Below are 13,413 nucleotides of genomic sequence, written 5' to 3' on the forward strand. Positions count from 1 at the left end.
AATGACACTTCAATTAGACTGAGACGGGATGATAAGGAGAAAATATATTGACTTGAGAGATAAAGCACCTAACCCTGACAAATGGGGATTTCTTTGTGTACAAAACAAGGGAGTATAGAGAGATATCAGAGAGAGATGGGAAGCCAACAGGTAATAGCAGGCATAGCAGTGACACCACACCACACAACCACTGATCTAACCATCTTCTCAATTACACTCATCTCAAAAACACTGCAACCCTGTGTTGATTTATGAGAATTAATGATGAGAACATTACATCAATTTGGTGTCAAAATCTTACTGGTACTCTGCCTGCATTACCCACCAGCTACAGAATGAACTATCAGTGACACATGGGATGACCCGATTTCCCTTTCTATCACATCCTGTAGTAGAACTACAATGAGATTATTATAACACTATCATCCTAATAGAACAGTCTCATAACACTATCATTCTAATAGAACAGTCTCATAACACTATCATTCTAATAGAACAGTCTTATAACACTATCATTCTAATAGAACAGTCTCATAACACTATCATCCTAATAGAACAGTCTCATAACACTATCATTCTAATAGAACAGTATTATAACACTATCATTCTAATAGAACAGTCTTATAACACTATCATTATAATAGAACAGTCTTATAACACTATCATTATAATAGAACAGTCTTATAACACTATCATTCTAATAGAACAGTCTCATAACACTATCATTCTAATAGAACAGTCTTATAACACTATCATTATAATAGAACAGTCTTATAACACTATCATTCTAATAGAACAGTCTCATAACACTATCATTCTAATAGAACAGTCTCATAACACTATCATTCTAATAGAACAGTCTTATAACACTATCATTCTAATAGAACAGTCTCATAACACTATCATCCTAATAGAACAGTCTTATAACACTATCATTCTAATAGAATAGTCTTATAACACTATCATTATAATAGAACAGTCTCATAACACTATCATTCTAATAGAACAGTCTTATAACACTATCATCCTAATAGAACAGTCTCATAACACTATGATCCTAATAGAACAGTCTCATAACACTATCATCCTAATAGAACAGTCTCATAACACTATCATTCTAATAGAACAGTCTTATAACACTATCATTATAATAGAACAGTCTTTTAACACTATCATTCTAATAGAACAGTATTATAACACTATCATTCTAATAGAACAGTCTCATAACACTATCATTCTAATAGAACAGTCTCATAACACTATCATCCTAATAGAACAGTCTTATAACACTATCATTCTAATAGAACAGTCTTATAACACTATCATTCTAATAGAACAGTCTTATAACACTATCATCCTAATAGAACAGTCTCATAACACTATCATTCTAATAGAACAGTCTCATAACACTATCATTCTAATAGAACAGTCTTTTAACACTATCATTATAATAGAACAGTCTCATAACACTATCATTCTAATAGAAAAGTCTTATAACACTATCATTCTAATAGAACAGTCTCATAACACTATCATTCTAATAGAACAGTCTTATAACACTATCATTCTAATAGAACAGTCTCAGAACACTATCATTATAATAGAACAGTCTTATAACACTATCATTCTAATACAACAGTCATATAACACTATCATTCTAATAGAACAGTCTCAGAACACTATCATTCTAATAGAACAGTCTTATAACACTATCATTCTAATACAACAGTCATATAACACTATCATTCTAATAGAACAGTCTCAGAACACTATCATTCTAATAGAACAGTCTTATAACACTATCATTCTAATAGAACAGTCTTATAACACTATAATTCTAATAGAACAGTCTTATAACACTATCATTCTAATATAACAGTCTTATAACACTATCATTCTAATATAACAGTCTCATAACACTATCATTATAATAGAACAGTCTTATAACACTATCATTCTAATAGAACAGTCTCATAACACTATCATTATAATAGAACAGTCTCATAACACTATCATTCTAATAGAACAGTCTTATAACACTATCATTCTAATAGAACAGTCTAATAACACTATCATCCTATTAGAACAGTCGTATAACACTATCATTCTAATAGAACAGTCATATAACACTATCATTCTAATAGAACAGTATTATAACACTATCATTCTAATAGAACAGTATTATAACACTATCATTCTAATAGAACAGTCTCATAACACTATCATTCTAATAGAACAGTCTTATAACACTATCATTCTAATAGAACAGTATTATAACACTATCATTCTAATAGAACAGTCTCATAACACTATCATTCTAATAGAACAGTCTTATAACACTATCATTCTAATAGAACAGTCTCATAACACTATCATTCTAATAGAACAGTCTTATAACACTATCATTCTAATAGAACAGTCTCATAACACTATCATTCTAATAGAACAGTCTCATAACACTATCATTCTAATAGAACAGTCTCATAACACTATCATTCTAATAGAACAGTCTTATAACACTATCATTCTAATAGAACAGTCTCATAACACTATCATTCTAATAGAACACTGCTGCTCACTTGTAGAAGGTCATCATACAGCCAGTGATGGTCATGTTCATGGGGACCTGAGCCGACATGCGGCCAATCAGGATCATCTTCTCTCCGGTGTCTGGGTGGAAAGCGGAGTCGAATATGTACTTGGCTTTCCATAGCTCGTCCTCTGTCAGCCCGGGGGACATCACACCTTGCCTGGGGGAGAGGGGGGGGGGGGGGGTTCAAAGACAAGAACAAGTGATTAGCTGAACCTGTTTACTTTGTAGCAACACAAGTTTAAACAAAATTCTGTTAGTTTCACACAACCTGTATTTGATCAACACTGCTCATTGTATTCAATGTTGCATCATAGAATGCAACCATTTGTTTCCTTTCTGGTTATTCAAGAGTTAATTAAGGGTAAACTGATCCTAGATCTATGCCAATAAGCCTGAGGCCAATTCTATCAGGAGTTCTCAGCTCAGTTATGGGTTGTTTCCATACAGCAGAACCAGGAGGAATCAGAACCAAGGAGAACTTGGGAGAACCAGAAGGAATCAGAACCAAGGTGAACTAAGGAGAACCAGGAGGAACCAGAACCAAGGTGAACTAAGGAGAACCATGAGGAACCAGAATCAAGGAGAACTAGGGAGAACCAGGAGCAATCAGAACCAAGGAGGACTAGGGAGAACCAAAAGGAATCAGAACCAAGGTGAACTATGGAGAACCAGGAGGAACCAGAACCAAGGCGAACTAAGGAGAACCAGGAGGAACCAGAACCAAGGTGAACTAAGGAGAATCAGGAGGAACCAGAACCAAGGAGAACTAAGGAGAAGCAGGAGGAACCAGAACCAAGGAGAACTAAGGAGAACCAGGAGGAACCAGAACCAAGGAGAACTAAGGAGGACCAGGCTAAGAATACACTACCGGTAGTCACTGATGACCTTGTGTGCATTCTCTAGTTGTTCGTTGGTGAGCAGGATGTTGCGGGGGTCTGTAACGGTGAAGAAGTGTTTGGCCCGGCCCATAAACGTCCCTTGGTCCCATCGAGGCTCCTTGATGTTTATGGAGGTGGAGATTTCTGTCGTCATGGTTATCTGAAAGGACACAACATTCATAAAACAAAGATTCATTATTTTGTCCTTCTATATCTACCCTGTAAAACATTCATAACTTTTATAATACACATTACTAATATTGTCCCAGGTGATTTATCTACTGGCGCTCGACCAAAATTCATAAATGAGCCTAGCTAGAGTTCGAGACAAGGGGGATAATATAACACAAATCACGAAAAGCAAAACTAGAGGCCTTGACTATTGTATTTCCTGGGACAAAACAAACCCTGAAACAGCATTCCAGTAATTCTATTTAATTCTGAGACTAGAGTAGACATAGTCCCTCAACCCCACCCCACCCCACCCCAGACACACACACATTGTTGAGTTGATTACACATTCTGTAGGCCTATATTACTCACACGTCAGCCAGAAATCATTCCTTTCTAGGTAACTTCTCTTATATTAGCACAAACTCATGTCACAACTGCTGTCCCTTGAGAAGAATGAGTAATTTAGAACACACTGTGAGAAATCCTTCTCAGTATTAGTTTAGCAGGATAGCTGATTCAGTATAATGTTGCTATGGAGATGGCCTGGCTGACCTGACACAGGGGTTTTGAAGGGCTAAATTGTCCTGAACCTCACAACCCCCCAACCACAGACCTGTGGCCGGGTCGAGGTGTCTCTTCAAAAGCCCCAAACCCCCCACCCCGCCCTCCTACCCCTTTCTCTCTCTCTCTCTCTCTCTCTCTCTCTCTCTCTCTGAAGGCAATGAATGAATGAATTGTGTGGCTGGCTGGCTAGATGAATGGATGAATTGTGTATTAATAGCTTAGTCATTGACACATGTGGATAGGCTATCACTCATCTTCATTCTAATGTAATTATGCCTAATCAATGTAGCCTATATTTTATGTGGGCATGTCAATGAAGACATTTTAAAAAGCAGTTTAGGCTAACTGAAACTAAAATAATCTCTCATAGCCTAGGCAAGGCAAGGTGTAGCCTTGCCCATAGGTCCACGTTTAGTGTGGCAGAACAGAGAAAGGTTCTGGAGAAAATCCCTTTCATTTGAGACCTTCTGCACTAAAGCCATACTACTGCATGTTTTATTTTCCTATCAAATGGATTTCATGTTTTGTTTTTTTTATCACAGAGAGGAACAATATGCACGACATTCCCGAGATACAATGTAACCCAGTCTGAACTGGATTCTATCAACCCGTTGTTACAATGTATCCAGTGTTGTATCCATCCAGTTCCAGTTTGCTGCAGTTTTAACAGGGGACATTTTGAAGCGCAAGTCTCTGTCCGTAACCCCTTATATGAGAAACGGCAAAGTTATTTGTGTAGCTCGTGCACGGGGTCTACTACTGGATGATGAAATTGCACCAAAGATGGCTGCATGTGTAACAATAAAACACGGGTATTCCGTAGACTCGGGCTGGCGGCTGTATAATGTCTATGAGAGACGCTAGTGTCTCTTTAAATTGAATTAAGGTTCGTGGGGTTCTCCCGAGATAGCTCAATTCAATGGATACAGGCCATAATAACTCATTGCATTAGCACGACTGATGGGTGCCCCCTTATCGCGGTCTCTCTCTCTCACACACACACACACACATCAGTCTGTAGCTAATATGACTTATTGGTTACTCACAAACAACAGTTGTTATAAATCTGTCTTCCAGTGCAACAATAGGCTGAAGCCCTAATACAAAGGCAGCGTTGATTTCATCATCTTTGTTATGCTATTATAAAATCTGAACTTTGACAAGGGACGGTTTCTCATACGCCTGCTACGTTAGGTTAGGTGGCCTCTGATCTAAAGACCTCTCTTCCAGCCCCACGTTTTAACCAATCACTGGCTCAATGGCTACATATTAACCCATATTAGCTACATTGTAACGTTTTTCTTAGGCTACAATGGGAGTTCCCATAGCATAGCCTAGTCACACACTGCATAACATTGTGCAAAAACCGGCCAGCTCTGGTCTGAGAGAGGCTCAGTGAAATATAGCCTTCAATATTTCTCATAATTTCGTCAAATGAACCGACCATGCAAATGGATCCGGGCGCACAATCCTACCATTGGCTGGATCAGATAAATGGATAAACCCGATGCAGACCAGCTTGATCTGGAGCAAATCGCTGCATGTATACCGTTACATCTGGATACCAAGTCAACGTCCAACACGTTGCAAACATGTAAACGCCCAAATAAACGTAATATCTCCGCGAATAGCCTATTATCCCAAGCATCTGTTTCAGCCCAGCTGTGCGCCCCTGTTTGAACTACAGCCCTAGCTCACTGCCTGCCACATCCTCAGATTCAGTCATCTACTTGCCCACTAGGCAGGTAGCCCGCCGCTTATTTGGCGGGCAGCTGCCCCCCCCCCCCCCATCCCCTGTTGAACAACCATCCAAGCCAGATGCACGACTCTAAAAGAAGTGGTATTAAATCCAACATGTGGAAACGTGTTATAAAGGTATCCAGCCACTTACTGCACTAAGCTCCTATCCTCGTCTGCCACTGTCACAGAAGTCCGCCGCCAGAGACGTCCCTGAATAGCTAGCTAGCTCAACGAAGCTAATTGGACATGTATGCAGCGGTAACTCAGCACCAATAGGCGCACAGCAGCGGGCCCGGAGTTCCTTTCACAATAAAAGCCCAACATGAAATCAATGCAAATAAACAGGTCAAAATAATATCAATATCTCGATTTTTATGGGAGTCCAAATCATAGAAATGTAATATATTCTTACTCTGTATCCAAAAATGTTCATGGCCAGGTTTATCATGAATTAAAAGTCAATGATAGTTCATTGTTTTTTTCTCAGACAAGGACTTTTATTTGCAAAAACATTTTTGGGTAGTCACTAGTGTTTGATTATGTGTGCTAACTTCACCTTACTCTTTTGCAGAACAGATAAATAATTGATGACAATAATACAATATAACTTTGAAAGATATCAGCTTTTTGCCCTTTGTATTGTCTAGGCCTATCTCCATAAGCTTGCGTTAAAGAATATCAGAAGCAGATTCACGGGCGGTAGGTAGCTTAGTGGTTAAGAGCGTTGTGCCAGTAACCGAAAGTATCATCAGTAGACTCCCTACTTTTGAAGCAATATAAAAGTGCACTGATTATACAAGACTGGCTTGCTCCTTTGTAGAAGAGGTAACATTACATATGTTTTATTTAACATATAAGTCAGTTAAGAACAAATCCTTATTTACAATGACGGGACCCGGACGACGCTGGGCCAATTGTGCGCCGCCTTATAGGACTCCCAATCACGGCCTGGAATCGAACCAGGGTCTGTAGTGACGCCTCTAGCGCTGAGATGCAGTACCTTAGACCGCTGCACCACTCGGGAGCATAGCCAACGAACAGCTCATAAACTGTGTTTACACAAGCAGCCCAAGTCTGATATTCTTCCACTAATTGGTCTTATGACCAAGCGCATCAGATATTTTCACGTCAGTTCTTTTTCAGAGCTGATCTGATTGGTCAAAATACCATTAGTGAAAAAAAGATCAGAATTTGGGTTGCCTGTCTAAACGCGGCCTTATATGGCCCATAACGGTCTGACACGGTCTGATAGAGTGCATGGCAGCGTGTATAACTTGGCTTGAAAGTGAAATTGACATGAATGTTGGCTTCACTTTTGCCCCAGATATTGGCGGGGAGGGGTAATGTTCAACTTCAAGGGCAGCGGAAGGAAAACTGGTTTTCCAATAGTCAGCTCTTTTAACACAGACCTAATGGATTGTAAATCAGTTGTAGGCTGCTGTACACTGGGCCTTTGATTTGACAAAATACTAATTCAATGGAACCATAGAGAAACATTAACTAACATATTATCAATCATATGTAAAATGCCCTCTAATAAACCTATCCAAATGTTTACTTTATCCACCCAATCTTTGCAGCCATTCAAATCATCGCCTATCTACGAGAGACTGGACTAGTGAAATTGGTAGGGTACTAGGGGGTAACTAGCCCCCCCCCCCCCCAAGAACGATGTCTAATTACTGACCCAAAAAGCAACGTTTGGGAAAGAAATAGGTATGTGGATGAAGGTCATGCTTAGTCGAATAAACTATGAAGGGAAATACAATTTTTTGTTATTTAATGACATTTTGTTTTTAGAAAAGGGCCGTTTTTTAAAAGTACCAGGGTAATCCCAGCAGTCTTTCAAATTACATTCAGGATCTTGGAATATAATATTGGAATGGAATATAACTAATAACATTAAATAACATTGGAATATAACATTTAATAACAATAACTTAACTAATTAATTCAGTGTAACATTGATGTGGCAACTCTCTTATGCTCTGCTATTGCACAATTCTAATTTGTACATAGGTCACAAATAAAGCTCTTGTTGGGAATACAGATGACTCATTCTCACTCAGAAGTATGACAAAGTATCAGCTGGTTAGTCATTGCTAATAGAGGTGACATTGGACTCTAGATCAGGGTTTCAAAAAGCCGGTCCTGGGGCCCCACCTGGGGGCACGTTTTGGTTTTTGCCTAGCACTACACAGCTGATTCAAATAACCAACTCATCAATTCAAATTTTATTGGTCACATACACATATTTATCAGATGTTATTGCGGGTGTAGCGAAATGCTTGTGTTACTAGCTCCAACAGTGCAGTAGTATCTAACAATTCACAACAATACACACAAATCTAAAAGTAAAAGAATGGAATTAAGAAATATACAAATATTAGGACGAGCAATGTTGGAGTGGCATTTATTAAATACAGTAGAATAGAATACAGTATATACATATGAGATGAGCAAAGCAGTACGTAAACATTATTAAAGTGACAAGTGTTCCATTATTAAAGTGGCCAGTGATTCCATGTCTATGTACAGTGGGGAAAAAAAGTATTTAGTCAGCCACCAATTGTGCAAGTTCTCCCACTTAAAAAGATGAGAGAGGCCTGTAATTTTCATCATAGGTACACGTCAACTATGACAGACAAAATGAGAAAGAAAAATCCAGAAAATCACATTGTAGGATTTGTAATGAATTTATTTGCAAATTATGGTGGAAAATAAGTATTTGGTCAATAACAAAAGTTTCTCAATACTTTGTTATATACCCTTTGTTGGCAATGACACAGGTCAAACATTTTCTGTAAGTCTTCACAAGGTTTTCACACACTGTTGCTGGTATTTTGGCCCATTCCTCCATGCAGATCTCCTCTAGAGCAGTGATGTTTTGGGGCTGTCGCTGGGCAACACAGACTTTCAACTCCCTCCAAAGATTTTCTATGGGGTTGAGATCTGGAGACTGGCTAGGCCACTCCAGGACCTTGAAATGCTTCTTACGAAGCCACTCCTTCGTTGCCCGGGCGGTGTGTTTGGGATCATTGTCATGCTGAAAGACCCAGCCACGTTTCATCTTCAATGCCCTTGCTGATGGAAGGAGGTTTTCACTCAAAATCTCACGATACATGGCCCCATTCATTCTTTCCTTTACACGGATCAGTCGTCCTGGTCCCTTTGCAGAAAAACAGCCCCAAAGCATGATGTTTCCACCCCCATGCTTCACAGTAGGTATGGTGTTCTTTGGATGCAACTCAGCATTCTTTGTCCTCCAAACATGACGAGTTGAGTTTTTACCAAAAAGTTTCATCTGACCATATGACATTCTCCCAATCCTCTTCTGGATCATCCAAATGCACTCTAGCAAACTTAAGACGGGCCTAGACATGTACTGGCTTAAGCAGGGGGACACGTCTGGCACTGCAGGATTTGAGTCCCTGGCGGCGTAGTGTGTTACTGATGGTAGGCTTTGTTACTTTGGTCCCAGCTCTCTGCAGGTCATTCACTAGGTCCCCCTGTGTGGTTCTGGGATTTTTGCTCACCGTTCTTGTGATCATTTTGACCCCACGGGGTGAGATCTTGCGTGGAGCCCCAGATCGAGGGAGATTATCAATGGTCTTGTATGTCTTCCATTTCCTAATAATTGCTCCCACAGTTGATTTCTTCAAACTAAGCTGCTTCCCTATTGCAGATTCAGTCTTCCCAGCCTGGTGCAGGTCTACAATTTTGTTTCTGGTGTCCTTTGACAGCTCTTTGGTCTTGGCCATAGTGGAGTTTGGAGTGTGACTGTTTGAGGTTGTGGACAGGTGTCTTTTATACTGATAACAAGTTCAAACAGGTGCCATTAATACAGGTAACGAGTGGAGGACAGAGGAGCCTCTTAAAGAAGAAGTTACAGGTCTGTGAGAGCCAGAAATCTTGCTTGTTTGTAGGTGACCAAATACTTATTTTCCACCATAATTTGCAAATAAATTCATAAAAAATCCTACAATGTGATTTTCTGGATTTTTTTTTCTCAAATTGTCTGTCATAGTTGACGTGTACCTATGATGAAAATTAAAGGCCTCTCTCATCTTTTTAAGTGGGAGAACTTGCACAATTGGTGGCTGACTAAATACTTTTTTCCCCCACTGTATATAGGGCAGCAGCCTCTAAGGTGCATGGTTGAGTAGCCATGTGGTAGCCGGCTAGTGATGGCTATTTAACAATTTGATGGCCTTGAGATGGAAGCTGTTTTTCAGTCTCTCGGTCCCAGCTTTGATGCACCTGTACTGACCTCGCCTTCTGGATGATAGTGGGGTGAACAGGCCGTGGCTCGGGTGGATGTCCTTGATGATATTTTTGGCCTTCCTGTGACATCAGGTGCTGTAGGTGTCCTGGAGGGCAGGCAGTGTGCCCCCGGTGATGCGTTGGGCAGACCGTACCACCCTCTGGAGAGCCCTGCGGTTGCGTGCAGTGCAGTTGCCGTACCAGGCGGTGATACAGCCTGACAGGATGCTCTCAATTGTGCATCTGTAAAGGTTTCTGAGGTTCTTAGGGGCCAAGACAAATTTCTTCAGCCTCCTGAGGTTGAAGAGGCGCTGTTGCGCCTTCTTCGCCACACTGTCTGTGTGGGTGGACCATTTCAGATTGTCAGTGATGTGTACGCCGAGGAACTTGAAGCTTTCCACATTCTCCACTGCAGTCCCGTCAATGTGAATAGGGGCTGTTTCCTGCAGTCCACGATCAGCTCCTTTGTTTTGTTTTCCTGGCCCCACTCTGCCAGGACACTCACCTCCTCTCTGTAGGCTGTCTCGTCATTGTTGGTAATCAGGCCTACTACTGTTGTGTCGTCTGCAAACTGGATGATTGAGTTGGAGGCGTGCGTGGCCACGCAGTCATGGGTGAACAGGGAGTACAGGAGGGGGCTGAGCACGCAACCTTGTGGGGCCCCTGTGTTGAGGATCAGTGAAGTGGAGGTGTTGTTTCCTACCTTCACCACCTGTGGGCGGCCCATCAGGAAGTCCATGACCCAGTTGCACAGGGCGGGGTTCAGACCCATGGCCCCGAGCTTAATGATGAGCTTTGAGGGTACTATGGTGTTGAATGCTGAGCTATAGTCAATGAACAGTATTCTGACATAGGTATTCCTCGTCCAGATGGGACAGAGCAGTGGGCAGTGCGATGGTGATTGCATCGTCTGTGGATATATTGGGGCGGTATGCAAATTGAAGTGGGTCTAGGGTGTCAGGTAAGGTAGAGGTGATATGATCCTTAACTAGTCTCTCATCAAGCTTTGATGATTTGAATCAGCCGTGTAGTGCTAGGACAAAAAACAAAACGTGCACCCAGGGGGGCCCCCCCCAAAACGTGCACCCAGGGGGGGCCCACCCAGGACCGACTTTAGAAAACCCACCCAGGACCGACATTAGAAAACCCACCCAGGACCGACTTTAGAAAACCCACCCAGGACCGACTTTAGAAAACCCTGCTCTATCAAACTCATTCCACGGAGGGCCGAGTGTCTGCGGGTTTTCACTCCTCCCTTGTACTTGATGAATTAAGGTCTCTAATTAGTAAAGGAGTCCCCTCACCTGGTTGTCTAGGTCTTAATTGAAAGGAAAAACCAAAATCCTGCAGACATTGGCCCTCCATGGAATGAGTTTGACACCCCTGCTCTAGTGTCTAGGCAAATGTCTGTCCTTGTAATACCCCCCCCCCCCCCCCCCCCCCAGTTGTCTTGAAAGCACCATTATACAAATTGGTGCAACATTAGCAAGATGGGGCTCCCGAGTGGCGCAGCAGTCTAATGCACTGTTTCTCAGTGCAGAGGCGTCACTACAGACCTTGGTTCAATTCCAGGCTGTATCACAACCAGCTGTGATTGGGAGTCCCATAGGGCGGTGGATAATTGGTCCGGGGTAGGCAGTCATTGTAAATAAGAATTTGTTCTTAACCGACTTGCCTAGTTAAAAAAAATACACTGCTCAAAAAAATAAAGGGAACACTTAAACAACACAATGTAACTCCAAGTCAATCACACTTCTGTGAAATCAAACTGTCCACTTAGGAAGCAACACTGATTGACAATACATTTCACATGCTGTTGTGTAAATGGAATAGACAACAGGTGGAAATTATAGGCAATTAGCAAGACACCCCCAATAAAGGACTGGTTTTGCAGGTGGTGACCACAGACCACTTCTCAGTTCCTATGCTTCCTGGCTGATGTTTTGGTCACTTTTGAATGATGGCGGTGCTTTCACTCTAGTGGTAGCATGAGACGTAGTCTACAACCCACACAAGTGGCTCAGGTAGTGCAGCTCATCCAGGATGGCACATCAATGCGAGCTGTGGCAAGAAGGTTTGCTGTGTCTGTCAGCGTAGTGTCCAGAGCATGGAGGCGCTACCAGGAGACAGGCCAGTACATCAGGAGACGTGGAGGAGGCCGTAGGAGGGCAACAACCCAGCAGCAGGACTGCTACCTCCACCTTTGTGCAAGGAGGAGCAGGAGGAGCACTGCCAGAGCCCTGCAAAATGACCTCCAGCAGGCCACAAATGTGCATGTGTCTGCTCAAACGGTCAGAAACAGACTCCATGAGGGTGGTATGAGGGCCCGACGTCCACAGGTGGGGGTTGTGCTTACAGCCCAACACCGTGCAGGACGTTTGGCATTTGCCAGAGAACACCAAGATTGGCAAATTCGCCACTGGCGCCCTGTGCTCTTCACAGATGAAAACAGGTTCACACTGAGCACATGTGACAGAGTCTGGAGATGCCGTGGAGAACGTTCTGCTGCCTGCAACATCCTCCAGCATGACCGGTTTGGCGGTGGGTCAGTCATGGTGTGGGGTGGCATTTCTTTGGGAGGCCGCACAGCCCTCCATGTGCTCGCCAGAAGTAGCCTGACTGCCATTAGGTACCGAGATGAGATCCTCAGACCCCTTGTGAGACCATATGCTGGTGCGGTTGGCCCTGGGTTCCTCCTAATGCAAGACAATGCTAGACCTCATGTGGCTGGAGTGTGTCAGCAGTTCCTGCAAGAGGAAGGCATTGATGCTATGGACTGGCCCGCCCGTTCCCCAGACCTGAATCCAATTGAGCACATCTGGGACATCATGTCTCGCTCCATCCACCAACGCCACGTTGCACCACAGACTGTCCAGGAGTTGGCGGATACTTTAGTCCAGGTCTGGGAGGAGATCCCTCAGGAGACCATCCGCCACCTCATCAGGAGCATGCCCAGGCGTTGTAGGGAGGTCATACAGGCACGTGGAGGCCGCACACACTACTGAGCCTCATTTTGACTTGTTTTAAGGACATTACATCAAAGTTGGATCAGCCTGTAGTGTGGTTTTCCACTTTAATTTTGAGGGTGACTCCAAATCCAGACCTCCATGGGTTGATAAATTTGATTTCCATTGATCATTTTTGTGTGATTTTGTTGTCAGCACATTCAACTATGTAAAGAAAAAAGTATTTAATAAGATT

At 42.3% G+C, this 13,413-nt stretch overlaps 1 protein-coding gene across 1 annotated transcript in view; it reads right to left on the bottom strand.

The window, feature by feature from the left end:
- The window catches only part of LOC311107271 (sideroflexin-1-like), a 19,719-nt gene extending 13,534 nt beyond the window's left edge, over positions 1-6,185 (bottom strand). Inside the window, exons 1-3 of the mRNA XM_084149752.1 lie at positions 6,101-6,185; positions 3,462-3,631; positions 2,580-2,750 (exon numbers count right to left, since the gene is read on the bottom strand). Of these exons, the coding sequence (XP_084005878.1) occupies positions 2,580-2,750; positions 3,462-3,625 (335 nt within the window). The 5' untranslated portion in view covers positions 3,626-3,631; positions 6,101-6,185. The remainder of the gene's footprint in view (positions 1-2,579; positions 2,751-3,461; positions 3,632-6,100) is intronic.
- Between the last annotated feature and the right edge of the window lie 7,228 nt (positions 6,186-13,413).

Source organism: Coregonus lavaretus (assembly GCF_964263955.1).
Source record: "Coregonus lavaretus genome assembly, chromosome: 32".
Taxonomy (NCBI): domain Eukaryota; kingdom Metazoa; phylum Chordata; class Actinopteri; order Salmoniformes; family Salmonidae; genus Coregonus; species Coregonus lavaretus.